Genomic DNA, 19,055 nt, shown 5'->3' on the forward strand with positions numbered 1-19,055 from the left:
GTGGGAGAACTTGCACAATTGGTTGCTAACTAAATACTTTTTTGCCCAACTGTGTGTGTATATATATATATATATATATATATATATATATATATATACACACACACAGTGCCCTCTTTACTGTTCCAACAGTATTGGAACAGTAAAGACACTTTTGGCTGTGGAGTCAAGACATTTACAAATATCATTAAAAGATGAATATGAGACAAAACTACAGATTGTCAAATTTTATTATTGGGTGATTCAGCACATAGATGTTTTACCAGCTAAGAAGTTCAGCACTTTTAGAGTTTCATCTCTCTATCTGATGTGAGCATAAGTATTGGAGCAGTTTCCTCACAGGTCTTTCTAAGTGATCAGCTGTGTCCTGTGACATTAATTCTTCAGATATTAAAAGCAGGGAATGTGTTGTATCAGTTATATCCATTACTTCTGTATTCTGAATCTTGTATTCGATGATGACACACACAAACCAGGATGAAGATGAGGGAGCTGACGTTGAGAGAAAAGCAAGCATTTTGGATGCTAAAAGAAAAGAGGAAGTCAATTAGAGCTATAGCAAAAACAAAGGGCATGGAGAAATCAAGAGTTTCGAAACCACCAGCAACCAACAACTACCTGATCGGCTGAGAAAACAACAGTAGTTGATGACAGACAAATCATAAAAGCTGTGAAAATGAACCCTAAAAGACGTGTCTGTAAAATCACCAACAACTTCCAGAAAGCTGGGGTGATGCTCTGACAATCTACTGTCCTCAGGAGAATTTGACACAGAATTACAGATGCTACACAGCAAGATGCAAACCTCTGACCAGCACCAAAAATAGAAAGGCAAGATTAGAGTTTGCAAAAAAACACAAAGGTGAGCCAGAAGAGTTTTGGAACTGTGTTTATGGACCAATGAGACAAAGATGAACCTTTATCTAAGTGATGGGAAAGCAAAAATGTGGGGAAAAAAAGGGAACTGCAAATGATCCCAAGCATACAGTAAAGCATGGTGGCGGTGGTGTCATGGCATGGGCATGCATGGCTGTCTCTGGAACAGGCCCTCTCAACTTTACTGATGACTTAATGTATGATGACAGTAGCAGAATGAATTTGGAAGGGTACAAAACCATCTTGCCTACCAATATTCAAGAAAATGCCACCAGATTCATTGGGAAGTGCTTCATATTGCATCAGGAAAATGACCCAAAACACCCTGCCAGTTCAGACAAGGAATTTATAAGGGCAAAGAAATGGAAAGTCTTAGATTGCCCAAGTCAATCTCCAGATTTAAATCCAATTGAACATGAATTTCACCAGCTGAAGAGGAGAGTAAAGGCAGAAACTCCCCAAAACAAGCAACAATTGGGATTGGCTGCATTAAAGGCTGGGAAAAGTATTTCAAAGGATGAGAGCAAGAGTCTGGTGATGTCTATGGGTCACAGACTCACAGCTGTGATTGTGCGCAAGGGATCTGCAAATAAATAATAGCTTTTAATCTTTTATATCTGCCTTATGTTCAACTGTCCCAATACTTATGCTCACATCAATGAGTGGGATGAAGTGTGAAAGTTCAATGAGTGGGATGAAGTGTGAAAGTGCTGTTCTTTCCAGGAGTGTCCGGCCGACCAAAATTACCCCAAGAGTGCAGCGACGACTCATCGAAGAGGTCACAAAAGACTCCACAACAACATCTAAAGAACTGCAGGCCTCACTTGCCTCAGTTAAGGTCAGTGTTCATGACTCCACCATAAGAAAGAGACTGGGCAAAAATGGCCTGCATGGCAGAGTTCCAAGACGAAAACCGCTACTGAGCAAAAAGAACATAAAGGCTCGTCTCAGTTTTGCCAGAAAACATCTTGATGATCCCCAAGACTTTTGGGAAAATACTCTGTGGACTGACGAGACAAAAGTTTAACTTTTTGGAAGGTGTGTGTCCCATTACATCTGGCGTATATGTAACACAGCATTTCAGAAAAAGAACATCATACCAACAGTAAAATATGGTGGTGGTAGTGTGATGGTCTGGGGCTGTTTTGCTGCTTCGGGACCTGGAAGACTTGCTGTGATAAATGGAACCATGAATTCAGCTGTCTACCAAAAAATCCTGAAGGACAATGTCCGGCCATCTGTTCGTGACCTCAAGCTGAAGCAAACTTGGGTTCTGCAGCAGGACAATGATCCAAAACGCACCAGCAAATCCACCTCTGAATGGCTGAAGAAAAACAAAATGAAGACTTTGGAGTGGCTTAGTCAAAGTCCTGACCTGAATCCTATTGAGATGCTGTGGCATGACCTTAAAAAGGCGGTTCATACTCGAAAACCCTCCAATGTGGCTGAATTACAACAGTTCTGCCAAGATGAGTGGGCCAAAATTCCTCCACAGCGCTGTAACAGACTCATTGCAAGTTATCGCAAACGCTTGATTGCAGTTGTTGCTGCTAAGGGTGGCCCAACCAGTTATTAGGTTTAGGGGGCAAGCACTTTTTCACACAGGGCCATGTGGGTTTGAATTTTGTTTTCCCTTCATAATAAAAAACTTCATTCAAAAACTGCATGTTGTGTTTACTTGTGTTATCTTTGATTTAATATTTAAATTAGTTTGATCTGAAACATTAAAGTGTGACAAACATGCAACAAAAATAAAAAATCAGGAAGGGGGCCAACACTTTTTCACACCACTGTATGTATGTATGTGTATATATATATAATAAATGAAATTAATGGCATGAAATTTGGCATTAATAAAAAGCTTTATACATATTTTTTGTATGCATAAATACAAAATAATACTATAATATATAGTATTATATGTATAAAGCTTTTTATTAATGCCAAATATCATGCCATTCATTTCATTTATTATTATTATTGATTTATTAATAAGATTAATAATAACTATTATTATTTTAGGGCAAAATATAAAGTTAATTACTTATTTCATTACTTCCCCAGGTCTTGAATTAATGTAAGTAACTCCAACAAAAGACAAGACTCATTTGATGGCTATTTGGTGTTGTTTTGTTGTAATACCCAGGAGAAGTGGAGTCTCATTCCTGCTGTTCATGTTGTGTGGAGAAGCCCCGTGTTGGAGAAGAACCTTCACGTTCTCCACATGTCCTGCTTGACAAGCCAGAGTCAAAGCAGTGTCTCCATCAGTCGTCATCTCCTCCATGCTCAGCTCATAGGATGCTATCCAGGGAAAAAATTATGTCCAGCAAATGCCTTATTAGCATATCTAATTAATTGTCACTCATTTGTTTGCACTGTAGTTTAACTTGGGCATATTGTGTCTGCTCACCCAGGAGGACGGTGTCCAACACTTGGACATCCGGCTGGACTGACGCTCTGTGCATCGGAAGCCAACCTTTGCTGTCTCTTTCTTTATAGGCACCACTGTACTTGCGCAGTTGTCTCAGTGCAAACACGTCACCTGGATAATGTTACACATGCATATGCAGAATATCAAGACACTGGGAAACCAAAACAGGGCATGAAATTTAGGCACACGTATGAAGCACCTTGATCGATAGCTGATAAAATCTTGAGGTTTTCATCACTGGCTGTTTCTAAAGTGCTGCATGAGAGATTGATATATATGTGTGAGATTAAAACATATCTTTGTTTTAAAAGAAATCAATATTGCACATACCTTAGCGGGTCATTCAAAACAGAGAGACTGTAAGCATCTTGGAGGCTCATTTGAATAACAAAGTCAATGAGCTGATCTTCATCCATTTGTTCCATGTAGTCCATTGTGTTTCAGAGCTCAAAAAGATGCACACATGAACAAAACTGCAATCTCGATGAAAACTTGATTATGAAACTGACACCAGTTTCCAGTTTTCAACTGTGGGTCCGTCCTGCGAGTTTTTGATGAACTATAGTAAAGGGTTGCAAAACACAGACTGAGATTGTTTCCACAGGTGTGGAGGATATATTTAGTGATGACATACTTTCTCTCAACACTTTGAGAATGCAGGGTCACTTTGAAATGACAAGGCAAAGGGTTTGGGTTCCTTCATGTGTAGTGGCTCACAAACACACAGTGTTTAGTTTGCTTTCTTAAAACCTAGACAGAAGACATAATAAACTTCACAATACTGATATAAACACACATTATCTGAATGAGGATCATTTCATGAAACTGTCCATCTCATGAACACTTGACAATAAACGTGGAACACACAACACTATTATACATTATTTATTCATCACACATACTTATTTTCATTTCAAATTTGCACATATCAGACCTGTACATACATAATTGTCTGTATTATATATTGTGTTTTTGCTGTTTTGTACATTGTCTATTTTGTATAATTGTATATTATTCTTTTTATTTTTATAAAAGCTTCTGTCGCTATAACAAATTAAACATATCTGGCAATAAAGCTCATTCTCTTCATTCTCTCTCTCTCTCTTTCATAATGTTCAGCTTTTATGTGTGTGTGTGTGTTTATGTGCTTAAAGTGCAAGTAACTTGCTCATATTCAGTTTTTAAATACATTTTTGGAACCAAATTAATTTGATATGTTAATCAATCTGGAACATCTGCCTTGACTAGTGCACTTAATAAATTTGACATGAAAAGAAAAAAGAAACCAGTAAAATATGGAATGGATATGTTCATGAATATTAATTAGGTTATGCTAATGATGTTTGGTGACCTTAATGAAGCTTTCAGGCATTAGACCTTTTAAAATACAATATAATTCATTGTAATGTCTAACTTTGACCATGTATCCCTAATTAGGTGTCTATTATGTACATGCTAACATGTTTAACATCAATGGCTCTCATAAAAGACGAATGCAGAAATAGATTCCTCTTCACTAATTGTATGGCAATACCACAACTGAAAACCTCATTTGTTGCCACCAGGTGGAGTATTTACAGTACAGGAAACGCTATGAAACTCTTGGCTGAAGGGAAACAGCGCCATTGTGTGTCTTACACATATCAGCAGATACACAGAATGAAGGTCACTAGTCTTGTGTAGGCATACCTTCAGACTGACGACCATGTCATTTTAGTCAACTTTCCGTGCACGTGACCTCTGAGGCTGAGACTAGAAGGTCATCTAGCCATGACAGAATCGCTATTGTGGTTTTATTTTCCAGGACTGTGAATAAAGGCAGACACACCAAAAATAAAAATTAAAGTGCTTCATTGTATCACCATCATTGTGTATTGTGTCTGAAATGTTAACGGTCATGTTTGTTAGAGTAGGCTACATATTAGTGTTTCATAATGTTGTTTTAAAAGGTTGTTTGATTGTGTCTTCAGAATCATAAAACCTGAGTTTAAGCTGTGAGTTGAATGTTGTCATTTGTAGTTAGTGTTTTTATTCAGTGTAATCATATTTGTCAATTATAGCTACCTGTTTTAAATAGATAAATTAATATATTCATATAAATTAGTATATTGTATTATACACTCACCTAAAGGATTATTAGGAACACCTGTTCAATTTCTCATTAATGCAATTATCTAATCAACCAATCACATGGCAGTTGCTTCAATGCATTTAGGGGTGTGGCCCTGGTCAAGACAATCTCCTGAACTCCAAACTGAATGTCAGAATGGGAAAGAAAGGTGATTTAAGCAATTTTGAGCATGGGGCGGTCTGAGTATTTCACAATCTGCTCAGTTACTGGGATTTTCACCCACAACCATTTCTAGGGTTTACAAAGAATGGTGTGAAAAGGGAAAAACATCCAGTATGCGGCAGTCCTGTGGGCGAAAATGCCTTGTTGATGCTAGAGGTCAGAGGAGAATGGGCCGACTGATTCAAGCTGATAGAAGAGCAACTTTGACTGAAATAACCACTCGTTACAACTGAGGTATGCAGCAAAGCATTTGTGAAGCCACAACACGCACAACCTTGAGGCGGGTGGGCTACAACAGCAGAAGACCCCACCGGGTACCACTCATCTCCACTACAAATAGGAAAAAGAGGCTACAATTTGCACGAGCTCACCAAAATTGGACGGTTGAAGACTGGAAAAATGTTGCCTGGTCTGATGAGTCTCGATTTCTGTTGAGACATTCAGATGGTAGAGTCAGAATTTGGCGTAAACAGAATGAGAACATGGATCCATCATGCCTTGTTACCACTGTGCAGGCTGGTGGTGGTGGTGTAATGGTGTGGGGGATGCTTTCTTGGCACACTTTAGGCCCCTTAGTGCCAATTGGGCATCGTTTAAATGCCACGGCCTACCTGAGCATTGTTTCTGACCATGTCCATCCCTTTATGACCACCATGTACCCATCCTCTGATGGCTACTTCCAGCAGGATAATGCACCATGTCACAAAGCTTGAATCATTTCAAATTGGTTTCTTGAACATGACAATGAGTTCACTGTACTAAAATGGCCCCCACAGTCACCAGATCTCAACCCAATAGAGCATCTTTGGGATGTGGTGGAACGGGAGCTTCGTGCCCTGGATGTGCATCCCACAAATCGCCATCAACTGCAAGATGCTATCCTATCAATATGGGCCAACATTTCTAAAGAATGCTTTCAGCACCTTGTTGAATCAATGCCACGTAGAATTAAGGCAGTTCTGAAGGCGAAAGGGGGTCAAGCACAGTATTAGTATGGTGTTCCTAATAATCCTTTAGGTGAGTGTATATCAATATGTATATATAAATTAGATTCAGATTCATTCTTTATTGTCCCCAAAAAAGAGGAAACTTGTTTCCACAGACTGTACCCGAGCTGTAATGTTTCAAGTTTGTTTTATTTATATAGCACATTTAAAAACAGCAAGCACAGCTGACCAAAGTGCTGCACAAACAAAGACATAAAACGCAAGATTCATACCATAAATTCACAGTTAATTAAAAGCCAAAGAAAAAATATAGGTTTTAAGAGATGATTTAAAAACCGTTAAAGACTGTGCCGATCGGATATAGGCTGGAAGGCTGTTCCACAACCTAGGGCCAGCAACCGCAAAGGCTCTATCCCCTCTATGCTTTAACCGAGATCTGGGGACAAAGAGAAGTCTTTGATCACCAGACCTCAGACTTCGAGTAGGATTGTAAAGATAAAGTTGGTCAGATAAATAGCTCGGTGCCAGATTATTTATAGATTTAAAAACATAGAGAAGAATATTCTAAAATGCACAGGTAACCAATGTAACGATTTCAGAATAGGAGTAACAGAATCAAATTTACGTTGTCCTTTGAGGAATTTAGCAGCAGCGTTTTGAACTAATTGGAGACGAGCGATAGAAGATTTAGAAATGCCGAGATAGAGAGAGTTGCAGTAATCCAGGCGAGTTGCAATGAGCGCATGCATAGCAATCTCTAAAGTTTTCACAGAAAGAAACGATTTAATTTTAGAAAGAAGGCGTAGCTGAAAAAAATAGGAACTAATAACCGCATTTATTTGTTTATCAAATTTAAGACTCTGATCCCAGAAAACACCTAGGTTCCTAATACAGGAAGAAGTAAAAGGAGCAAAGTAGTCCAAGTCAACACTTCTGCTCCATGAATTTTCACTAGGACCGAAGACTATAACCTCGGTCTTTGATTCATTCAGAAATAGAAAATTATGAGAAAAAAAAAATTATGAGTTTTCGCTTCATCCAGGCAGGCAAAAAGAGATTCCAGAGCAGCATTTTTATTTCGTTTCAGAGGTAGATAAATTTGGGTATCATCTGCATAGCAGTGAAATGATACACCATGCTTTCTGAAAATAGAGCCCTGAGGAAGTAAATACAAAGAAAAAAGAATTGGTGCAAGAATAGAACCCTGCGGCACTCCACAGGAAAGTTTAGCAGACAATGAAGAGAAATTACCCACTCTGACAGTGAATCTTCTATTTGTTAAATATGATTTGAACCAGCTAAGAACCGTTCCCTGGATACCCACAAAATATTCTAGTTGAGATAAAAGAATTTTAGGATCAACTGTATCAAAAGCCGAGGTCAAGTCTAACAGAATTAGGACAACAGAGTCACCAGAGTCAGTCGCCAATAAGATATCATTTAGGACTTGTAATAAAGCAGACTCTGTGCTATGCAGAGGCTTAAAACCAGACTGGAAGGTTTCAAAAATATGATTTGCACTACGGAAGGACTGTAACTGAAAAAAACACAGTTTTCTCCAGTGCTTTTGTAATAAACGGAAGATTTGAGATGGGTCGAAAATTATTAAAATTACTAGTATCAAGAGAAGATTTCTTAAGAAGTCACAGTAGCTTCTTTGAGGCTATCAGGTATAGTCCCTGAAATTAGACATTTATTCAGAAAAGACACCAGACTGGGACCAATCGAGTCGAAAATTTGATTTAAAATGCGTGGAGGGAGAACATCAAGAGAGCAAAAAGACGGTTTCAAATGGTCGATGGTTTCTTTGAGAGACTGGAGAGCAACTGGATCAAAATCACTCCATATAGCTGAAGAGTAACAACATTCAGGTGAAACATTAGCAAGAGGTTGTTGCTGAGATCTCAGAGTAGTAATCTTATCACAGAAAAACCTTGAGAAACCTTCACATAATGACACTGAGGGATTTGAAATCACATTTGCAGGAGGATTTAACACAGAATTTATAACAGAAAATAAAGCTTTAGAGCTATGGTGAAAAATACTTAGACTTAGCAGATTTCACTGCTTTCTGAAAAGAAGCAAGACCGTCTTTAAGCATTTCATATGAAATTTGCAATTTGTCCTTTTCCATTTTCGTTCAGCTCTTCTACAAGCTTGCCTCAGAGAGTAGATGTTATCATTAATGGATCTGTCGTAGGTTTTGACTTCTTGGGTTTAAGAGGAGCAGTGGTATTCAGAACCTCTGAGCAGGCATTATAAAACAGATTAAGATGCTGTTCAGCATCCAAGTCAGGTAAAGATGACTCCAAGGACAGAGACAAGCACACCTCGTTAAAGGAGTTTGTGAAGTCATCACAAAAGTGAGAAGAAAATGAACAAATCATTTGTACAGTAGGAGTAATATTAGAACTTAACTGAGAGAAAGGCAACGTAAATAATACAGGCATATGATCTGAGAGCAAAGTGTCAAAAACCTGAACATCAGTAATTGAAAAACCGTAAGAGAGAACCAAGTCCAAAGTATGTCCGTGTGTATGTGTAGGATCTTTCACCCACTGAACCATATCGAATGACTCAATCAAACTGAGAAATTCCATTTCCAGAGGTTTGGACTGACAACACACATGTATATTAAAATCGCCTAGTAGAAGAATATTATCATACTTTGTTATACAATCACCCATAAAGGCAGTAAATTCATTTATAAATTCTTTAACTAGGTGAGGAGGCCGATACACCAGCGCTAACAAAACCAGATCATTCCATTCCAGTCGCAACAACTGTACTTCAAAGCTACTGTAAGCAGCAGATGGAACAGAGCTACAGTGGGTACTAAAACTGTTTTTTAAAATTACCGCTAGACCGCCCCCGTGGCCAATTTAAAAATGTGCAGTCCGCTGGAACCAGGTCAGAGAAAGGGCTCAGATCACCAACCTTAATCCTAAGGTCCATCATACGGAAAAAACTGGAAACACGGCCTGTGCATAACTCCAATTTCAATTTGTAATACATACATAAGTGATACACACATATTTCCACCAAATACAAATATACAGTGTCAGTGCACATGATACACGTAAACTGCACCAGATGTACACGTAGATTACCCAGAAGGTAATAGCACCAACAAAACAATATAACTTTTCAATTGCACACTCCCCTGTTTCTGTGAATTTAACATACTAATAGCAGAGGGTACAAAACTTGTCCCCAAACGTGCTTTTTTGGGGGTAGGCCTAACTGTTTGTATCTACGACCTGATGGAAGAAGAGTAAAATATTAATTTAGAGGATGACTAGATGGCAGTATCAATAAGAACTGACAAATTAGGGGTAGAAAGACCAATTCTTTTTGAAGAGGTATTAAAGCTTATTTCTGTCTGTGCAAGAGAGCATGGCAAAATAGCAAGTGGCACAATACAGGATACTGGATTCAATGATACTGCGATACAAAAGAAGCAAAAAATATGGTTTCACTGAAAAAAACCTGAGTTTACGTCTTTGTTGGCAGCATCTGAATGTCTGTCAAAACTTAGTTTGTTATCTAAGATAATGCCATGGTACCTAACACTGTCAACAATTTCTACTGACTGTCCATTGATGAATATAGGACAGTGAGAAGTAGAATAGGTGTTCCGCGTATCAAAAATCAATTACTTCGTTTTAGTAACATTGAGACGAAGATGGTTGTCTGTAGGCGACACCATTGAGTGAAATAAGCAACAGATTGATGATACGCTGTAATGTAGAGGTTAAAAAGATCAAAGATCAAAATGATACTATAAAGGACGGATTCAAAATGATCCAACTGTAAAAATAGTAAATGAAAAAGTTAAAAACAATTTGATTTGTGTAATATTTGGAGTCTGAGGTTGCAGGTTGTGACTGACGCGAGCTGTGCTGTGCGTCACAGCCAATACAGACTGACGCAGAGACGACAGCACGAGTCTGTCTTCATTTATTTATGTCTATTTTCCCCCTTTATCAGGTATGAAATACACAAATGAGTATTCTCATAATGAGTTAAAGTAACATAGTAGTCATGAGACTGGTTAAATCCGTGAATATATGAGAAAGCGTGGTGTTTGATTCAAACAAAGACTATAAGGTTGTCTGTGCTAATCGGCATGCTAAACATAAAATGGTGGAGAAAACTTAATGAGATGCATCTCACAGTGGTTTAAGTGGAACAGAAGGGTATATTTGTACAATGTTAATTGAAATTGAATGTTATGTGTAATTAAGTTTTTTTTGTGTATTTCATAATGAGTTCAGTGTTTATAATGGACTGTTGAAATCCTGTTTATCGAGTTGGAACTCTGAATCGTTTTCTCATTTGGAATCGTTACTGAAGAATCAATTGATAGTGAACACAAAAGAACTGTATTGTTATCACAAGGGAATAACTCATTTATCAGTTGGAAAAGGACAGACAGGCAGGTGTTAAGTTGTGAATTGTTATAGAAGAAGTGATGTATTTGTACGATTGGTTTCAGACACATATTGATGTGATTTAATGTACTGATGTACTCATTTATTTCACGGTTCTGTTATTCAAGTAATACCTGTTGATGAAAGAAAACACAGCCAATACAGACTGACGCAGAGACAACAGCACGAGTCTGTCTTCATTTATTTATGTCTATTTTCCCTCTTTATCAGGGTGTAACATTTTGGAGGCCCCAGCGAGGATTGTTTTGGATGGTTCAGGGCTCCAAACTGCGACTAAAATGGTCGCATTTGCGACCAAAAATATTAATTTGCGAGTGAAGTTTTTGCTGAGGTCGCCACTGGCGACTATATATAATTTGCATGAAAGGACTTTTTTCCCCGATTGTTTTGCGCTCACATCTTTTGTTATGTTCACGTATTAAACTTACATAAGACGATGCGCATCAAAGTTTTACTGAAAAGAGTTTCAAACAGTCCTCGTCTCTGCCGCACACAGTCTGCTGAACGCAGTGAGAGAGACCTGAAAGGGCCTGTTTACACCTGCTCACTTCATGCATTTTCTCTGATCGGATATCTATATGATTTGTTAAAACGTTTCCCCATTTACACTTGGCCACATAAATGTGTCTTCGCAAAACGGATATAAATCCGTTCTTCAATTCCCGCTTCATATGCAAATATAACGGAGTTCACGTCAATGAAAGCAATGGATAATTTTATTAATTATCAGCTAATTGCAATATCAGAGACCGCAACAAGAGAGCGCGTGGCATCAGCACTGGAAAGATAGGCTAGTCTCGCTACTTTTAATGAAGAAGATTGTGTGTTGAGCGTCTGCGACTGAATGAAACTTTCAGGTTCATTCAGTTTGCGCGTCGCTTGCTGAAGAAATACTCCGCTACTCATCCGCGGTGATGCTTGTTGCATTGCGCTGTCATATCTGACTATAACATGCCATATAGCCTATAAAACGCTCTCACACGTCTATTATTTTAATATTATGGGAGGAGTAAAATTACCATATGTGGTTTCAACAACCAGATACATTTATACTTGTCCGGTTTCGCCCAGACCACCTCCTGAAGTGGTTCGAGCGATTGGATTTATATCCGTCTCGAATGCGTTTCGGACGGCATTTACACATGGTCTTTTCAGGATCAGATAGCTATCCCATCAGGAAAAAATGCATGAAGTGACCAGGTGTAAACAGCCCCAAAGTGCAAGTGCAGAAAAGCCGTGTCTATTTCGTGCGCAACTTGAACAAACTTCAACAGGTAAAGCTGTCAGCTCTGTGGATACTGGCAATATCGTCAACAATTCTCATTTATAATCATTACTAATATGGCCTCTTCTTATCGAGATCTTAGTCTATATGCTGTGTTCTGGTAATGCATGGACTTCCTGTTATTTGAAGCGCACTTGCCATCCAGTAATCGCAAAAAGCTTTGTGCTGTCTTACTTTTTAATAAACAAAGTATCAGCTTTAAAATGCTACGAAATTCAAATGATGCGGTTTGGGTGCTCTTTAATGCGGACCACAAGCGCACACTGTCGGTAATATAAACACCAGTACCCCGCGTCCACACGGCCCGTGTATGCGTCCGGATCGCGCGAGCGGAGAGTATCGCACTTAATGCTCAGGCGCGATCTCTTTAGCACCTCAGTTAAAGCAGCAAGTGAACCCATTATATATTTCGATTTACTACTATAGTATGAAATGAACATGATCAAAAGGTAGGCAATAAGAAAGCCTATAGTACAACATACTGAAATGTTTTATGTAAAAGCTCATTCAGTGTTTCAAACTGAGGAAATGTATAAAGCTTGTAAACATTAATACATTTACCTCAGAATAACCACTCAGTGTCCATAAACTCATCAGTCAGCTAGAAAAATAACTATAAAGAGGAGCGTTTTGCTATATTTATGCGCTGTTGCATATTAATATTTTTACTTATTCTGTTGTACATGATTCAACTCCTCCTATAAAATTGCATTTTACTAATGAAGAAAAACAGACTGAATGTGTGAAAGACGTGACAACATTTATAGGATGCACTGCACTCAGTTGCCAAGTGATGCTTATGGTCCATGATATTGGTACAGATTCTGTGTAACAAACAATTCTTTGTGACTGTATATTTCAAGTTGTGAAAGACATTTAATTCACACTTTAAGTGAACCTTAGTCCCCCGGTCGACCTGATCATCTACAAGATGGATTAAAATGCTGATAAAGCCTAGAAAAGATAAGACATAAACACATGACAAAATGATTGAAATGCTAAAATAGGGGGGAAAAATAAAATGATAATAATAAAATAAACCACTTTTATTCTGTGGCACCTAAAAAAATAATTTGGCACCTAAGTTTTTCTTTTATAGGAGCCAATGGCTCCTTACTCGATTTTTTTGTCTGGAGCCCTGTGGTTCCTGGTCCTGCCGATCGAGGTAGTGCCATATGACGACATCCCACCTTGCAACCACAACTACCACGATAAGAGGGCAGCAGTGTACAGTAGTCTCACAACTGAACGGGCAGAAGTGCGAGTAATCTGAGGTTCCTCACCCAACCAGAAGAGCCGCAAATCCTTCCCAACCAAGTAGACATTCTGCTTTACACTGACACCGGCCACTTATCCACAAACAGCTTGAACACAATGGAGGACTTGAGACTGGAAGTAGTGGGGACACTTTACTCACTCAACAGTGATCATCTGATTGCAGTATGTGACTTTCTAAATATTGCTGGTACGCAAAGAGAGAACATTTTGGGAAAAAGTCGTTCATTTCTGATCGCGCATATTGTAAATTATATTGAAAGAGATGAGGTAGAGGAACTTGAAGACCAGGGTATGTCTTTTCTCCTTAACTTGAAAGACAAAATCACTGAAGTTCAGTTGTCAAAACAAAACGTAGTAGAGTCACAGCAAGAGCAATTGCATGTAACTCAGATGTCAGAACAAGAAAAACTGCAAAAACAGATTGAAGCGCTTCAGTTAGCTTTACAGTTATCATTGCAGTCGAAAGAGAGTGAATCAAAACAGGAAGTACAGACAGTGAGTCAAAAAGATCAGACAGTTCAGGGCAGTGCCTCAACAAAAGACCTTACCCAATCATTTCTGTGGCAAAGGGAGTTTAAAATATCTGGTCAGATTGGGGAACCAGGGCAGAAAGATAAACTTAGTTTTTCCAGCTTGGCCCATCAAATTCGAGAACGGAAAAAATAAGAATGTCCCTGAACACGAAATAGTCCATGCAGTAATTAAAGCCATCGTCCCTGGCATGCAGCTACGCAGCTATCTAGAGGGAAAAGCAAATTTAACACTGCCTAACTTGAGAAGGATCCTTCGCTCACATTAGCAGGAGAGGGGCGCCACAGAGCTGTACAAGCAACTGATGTCAGAAGCCCAAGACAGTAAGGAAACACCCCAGAACTTCGTGTTTTAGATCTTAGGCAGAAGATTTTATTTGCATCGCAGGAAGCGGAGTCTAGTCTCAAATATGATCCCATTCTGGTGCAAAATATGTTTCTGCACACAGTTCTTACAAAATGACTACATCAGAGGGGATCTGAAGCCATACCTACAACAAACAGATGTGAGTGACGAGCTATTGTTAGAAAAATTAAACCTTGCCTGTATGACTGAAACAGAGAGACAAAACAAAAAGAAAACTGCAGTCCAGCATCGTCCAGTGGTGGTGCATTCGGTGGAATGCAACGATATCCCAGCACCTGCAGAAAAGAAAGGAAAAACATCACTTCAGGAAAATAAAAATAAGCTTAACCCTGATTTGCTAAATGAACTCAGAGAAATAAAATCAGACATGGCACTATTAAAGAACCTCAGTGCTGAAGTGTCACAGATCAGAGAATCGATTCAATTACCCCAGACAGCTGCGGAACAGGGTCTGTCCTTGCCAGGTTTCCAAAACTATGCCTCAGCTACTCACCCTGAATGCCCATTCCCTGGGTACTGGCCCAATTACAATTCAGGACAGAGAGGGAGAATAGCTCAGTTCCAGCAAGGATTTGCACCACACCGTCTTTCCACCTAGACAAGAAGCCAGCGAAGAAGATGCCTCAACTGTCAGCAGAGTGACACTGAACATTATTGCACCCACTGCTATAGATGTGGAAGCAGTGAGCATTTCTTTGCGGGCTGTAGAGCAAGGGCAGTAAACTCATCCAGGGATGCTTATTTAAACGAGAGAGGGTTACTTCCACGGGACCGGGAGTAACCTGCCACATGTTAGAGTCCCATCAACGATGCACTGGGTGTGGGGTGAAGGGAGGTGGCCACAATTTGAGAGTATGCACATCCTGCCACAAAGCTCTCTACTGCTCCAAGTTATGTCAGGCTCGTCACTGGAGTAGACACAAGAAAGACTGCCAGCAGAAAAGGCGGGCGGATGTGAAAGAATTAAGTGCCACAATGAGAACAAATTCAAACAGATCACTGAGCATGGCCGCTTTAGTGGGAAAACAGTGTCTCATTGACTGTTATATTCAGGGAGTTAAAACAACAGCATTGTGGGATACTGGATCTCAAGTTTGTATCATCGATGAGTGGTGGAAAAATGAAATATTACCTGATGTGAGGTTAAGGCTTCTTTCAGAAATAATTGATGCACCTGACACACTTCAAATAGTAGCAGCAAACGGACAAGGTATCCCTTATGTTGGGTGGATAGAAGTCACATTTCAGCTGCCAGGAGGAAACAGTGACCGCATAGATTCTGTCATTCCCATGCTTGTAACAGAGGGGAAACACCTCTCCCATCCCATCATTGGTTACAATGCAATTGAGTTCATAGTGACGGACAATACGGGTGAAAGCGCAGATCCAGCATGTGAGGAATAGTTAAAGAGATTAGTGAATATGGCTCTCCCAAGATTAGAGATAAATCACATTCAAGCTTTCCTAGGACTTCTAAAGGCAGAAAAGTCACATGAGTATGTGGTGAGAACTCCTAGAGAAAAGGTATTAATTCCCAAGCGTACCTCTTTGCAGGTTGAGTGCCGAATAAAAATGAGCCCACTGAAGGAGGACACTACTTTGATGTTTGAACCCGATCTTGATCCCAAATGGGCAGAAGGGTTAGAGTTCCAGGAGACACTTTTAAAGGTTAAGAAGGGGGCTCCACCATACATTCGGTCATCTGAGTCAGCCTGAAAAGGAAATAGTATGCAAGATGTTACGAGAGGAATGTGTGTCATTCTCCAAGTCAGATGATGACATCGGGTGCATAGAAAGCTTAGACAATATGGAATAAAATTGAAGCCAAGCAAATGTGGACTGTTCAAAAGGGAAATGCGCTACCTCGGAAGGATCGTGTTGGCTGAAGGTAGCAAAGTGGATCCAGCTGACACGGAGGCTGTGCGAGCTTGGAAGGAGAAGAGACCAAGTACCGTCGGGCAGCTGAGAACTGTGATGGGCCTCTTAAGTTACTACCGACAATATATTAAGAATTTTTCAAAGATTGCTGGACCACTGTTTGATTTACTCAAGAACACCCCGGAAATGGAAAACACTTACCAGAATTCCAGACGAAGTAAAGTGAAGCACAAAGGAGTGCCTTCGAACCGACCAATAATTTGGAAGGATGAGCACCAAGAGATCTTGGAAAAATTGATAAATCATCTGGTTGAACCACCTATCCTTGGATTTCCAGACTTTTCACTGCCTTTTATTCTTCATACGGATGCCTCAAACAAAGGCCTGGGGGCAGTATTGTATCAACAGCAGGGGGGTAAGCTCCGTGTAATAGCGTATGGATCTCGGACCCTCACAGCTGCCGAACGAAATTACCACCTCCACTCCGGTAAATTAGAATTTCTCGCTCTCAAGTGGTCAATAACGGAGAAATTTAGAGACTACTTATATTACGCACCTACATTCACAGTCTTTAGCGATAATAACCCTCTCACGTATGTACTATCCAGTGCAAAACTCAATCCCACCGGCTGTAGGTGGGTAGCGGAGTTAGCCAACTTCCATTTTTCAATAAAGTACCGCCCTGGCTGAGAGAATGCAGATGCCGACAGTTTATCAAGATTGCCTCTAGACATTGAAGGGATGATAGAACACTGTACTGAGGAAACGTCATCAGACTGCATTGCAGCCACCACACAAGCTGTAGAAGTGCAGGAAGATACCTCACCTTGTATAGTAACTGATTCGTCTCCATGTTCACCTGACATGGGTGACAACGAACCTCTTCCTGTGGCTAAAATACAGCAGAGTCAAAGGGAGGATCCACACATCGGGCCTGTAATAAAAAATAAATTAACTGGTATCCGACCTTGCCCCAAACAAATGAAGTCTCTTACCCCTCAGAGCCGATGTCTTCTTCGTGAATGGGAGAAGCTTCATTTGGATGAGAGCGGCATCCTAAAGCAGAAGACAGCCAATAGACACCAACTGGTCCTACCCGAAAGACACAAGGCAGTGGTAATGAATAAGTACGATATCACTGATCAGAGATCGTTTCTTTTGGCCCCATATGCAACAAGAGATTGAACATTATGTTGCAAAAAGCTGCCAATGTTTGAAGCAAAAGAAGCCTTGTAGGGAGACAAGGGCTCCTCTCGTTAATATCATGACAACTCAGCCTTTTGAGCTTGTATCTGTTGACTTTCTCCATTTAGATAAATGTAAGGGGGGATACGAATACATATTAGTGATAGTTGACCATTTTACACGGTTTGCACAGGCGTACCCCACAACATCAAAGTCTGCTAAAACGGTAGCTGATCGCCTGTTTAATGACTATGCTCTGCGATTTGGATTTCCGAGACGAATACACCACGATCAAGGTGGTGAATTTGAAAACCAGCTTCTAGCCCAGCTGACAAAGAATTGTGGTGTCCTCAGTTCCAGAACAACACCGTACCACCCGCAAGGGAACGGTCAGACGGAACGATTCAACAGGACCTTACTTCAAATGCTGAAAACGCTGACAGACAAACAGAAGACAAACTGGAAGGAATCCCTGAATAAACTGATCTTTGCATATAATAGCACCAAATGTGAGGTAACAGGATTCTCACCTTTTTATCTTCTTTATGGCCGGCATCCCAGACTACAAGTGGATCTACTCTTTGGTTTGGAAGAAAGCACTGTAACAGTGAGCCACCGGGAATACACAAAATAGCAAGAGAGAATGTGGGAAAAGCTGCAGTGCGAAGTAAAAAACACTATGATAGGAAACTGAGAAGTACAACTCTGTATCCGGGCGACCGTGTACTTGTTAGGAACCTGACACCAAGAGGAGGCACGGGCAAATTGCGCAACCACTGGGAAGAGACCATCCATACTGTCGTGAGGAGAATGAAAGAAGATCTCCCGATTTATGAAGTGAAGCCAGAGATAGGAAAAGGAAGGTCAAGGGTCTTGCACCGTAACCTCTTGCTGTCATGTGATCACCTGCCAATGGAAGTACAATCTGACACAGCTAATTATCTAGAAAAAAGAATGACAAAGCAGAAGAGAAATGATACTGTAAAATCTAATGAAGTTGAAGAAGAGGATGAGGACGAGTTCTGTCTTTATTACTCACCAAACCAGCAGCAGTACCATGGAGAAAGGAGTGACAGAGATCCGGATGAGTTAGAAAGGGAGACTAGTGGACTGGTCGGGCAGACCACGGATGGTGAGGATGTAGGAGAAAGAGTGGACACTGTTGAGCTTTCACATGAAGAATGCTTAGGTGAAGATGGGGATGCAGAGCTGATTCAAGTAGAGGACCCATTAGTGACAGGATACCGTGACAGGATACCGTGAAAAGGAACGGATTGAAGTTGAGAATACAGTATCACTTGAGCCATGCAATGATTCTATGGTAGCTGGGAGACATCAAAGACCACAGAGAGAAAGACGAGCCCCTCGACTGTTTACTTATGATCACCTCGGAACCCCCACCTGCTATCATACAAGCTGTAGTGATGAAGTTCAGCAGTATCAGAATATGTCTTACCTTGGACAGCAAGCACTTCCACCATGGCCAAGTCCAGTGCCATTTTATAATCCCTACCCATATCTTATGTACGGA

At 40.1% G+C, this 19,055-nt stretch overlaps 1 protein-coding gene across 1 annotated transcript in view; it reads right to left on the bottom strand.

Annotated features, from left to right (window-relative positions):
• Window positions 1-3,741, bottom strand: part of LOC306859058 (ankyrin repeat and SOCS box protein 15-like) — a gene marked incomplete at both ends in the record, with an annotated part of 9,870 nt that extends 6,129 nt beyond the window's left edge. Inside the window, 4 exons of the mRNA XM_079399865.1 lie at window positions 3,019-3,177; window positions 3,287-3,418; window positions 3,507-3,562; window positions 3,638-3,741. Coding sequence (XP_079255991.1) covers window positions 3,019-3,177; window positions 3,287-3,418; window positions 3,507-3,562; window positions 3,638-3,741 — 451 coding nt within the window. The remainder of the gene's footprint in view (window positions 1-3,018; window positions 3,178-3,286; window positions 3,419-3,506; window positions 3,563-3,637) is intronic.
• Between the last annotated feature and the right edge of the window lie 15,314 nt (window positions 3,742-19,055).

The sequence above is a fragment of the Barbus barbus genome (genome assembly GCF_936440315.1).
Source record: "Barbus barbus genome assembly, chromosome: 39".
Lineage (NCBI taxonomy): Eukaryota > Metazoa > Chordata > Actinopteri > Cypriniformes > Cyprinidae > Barbus > Barbus barbus.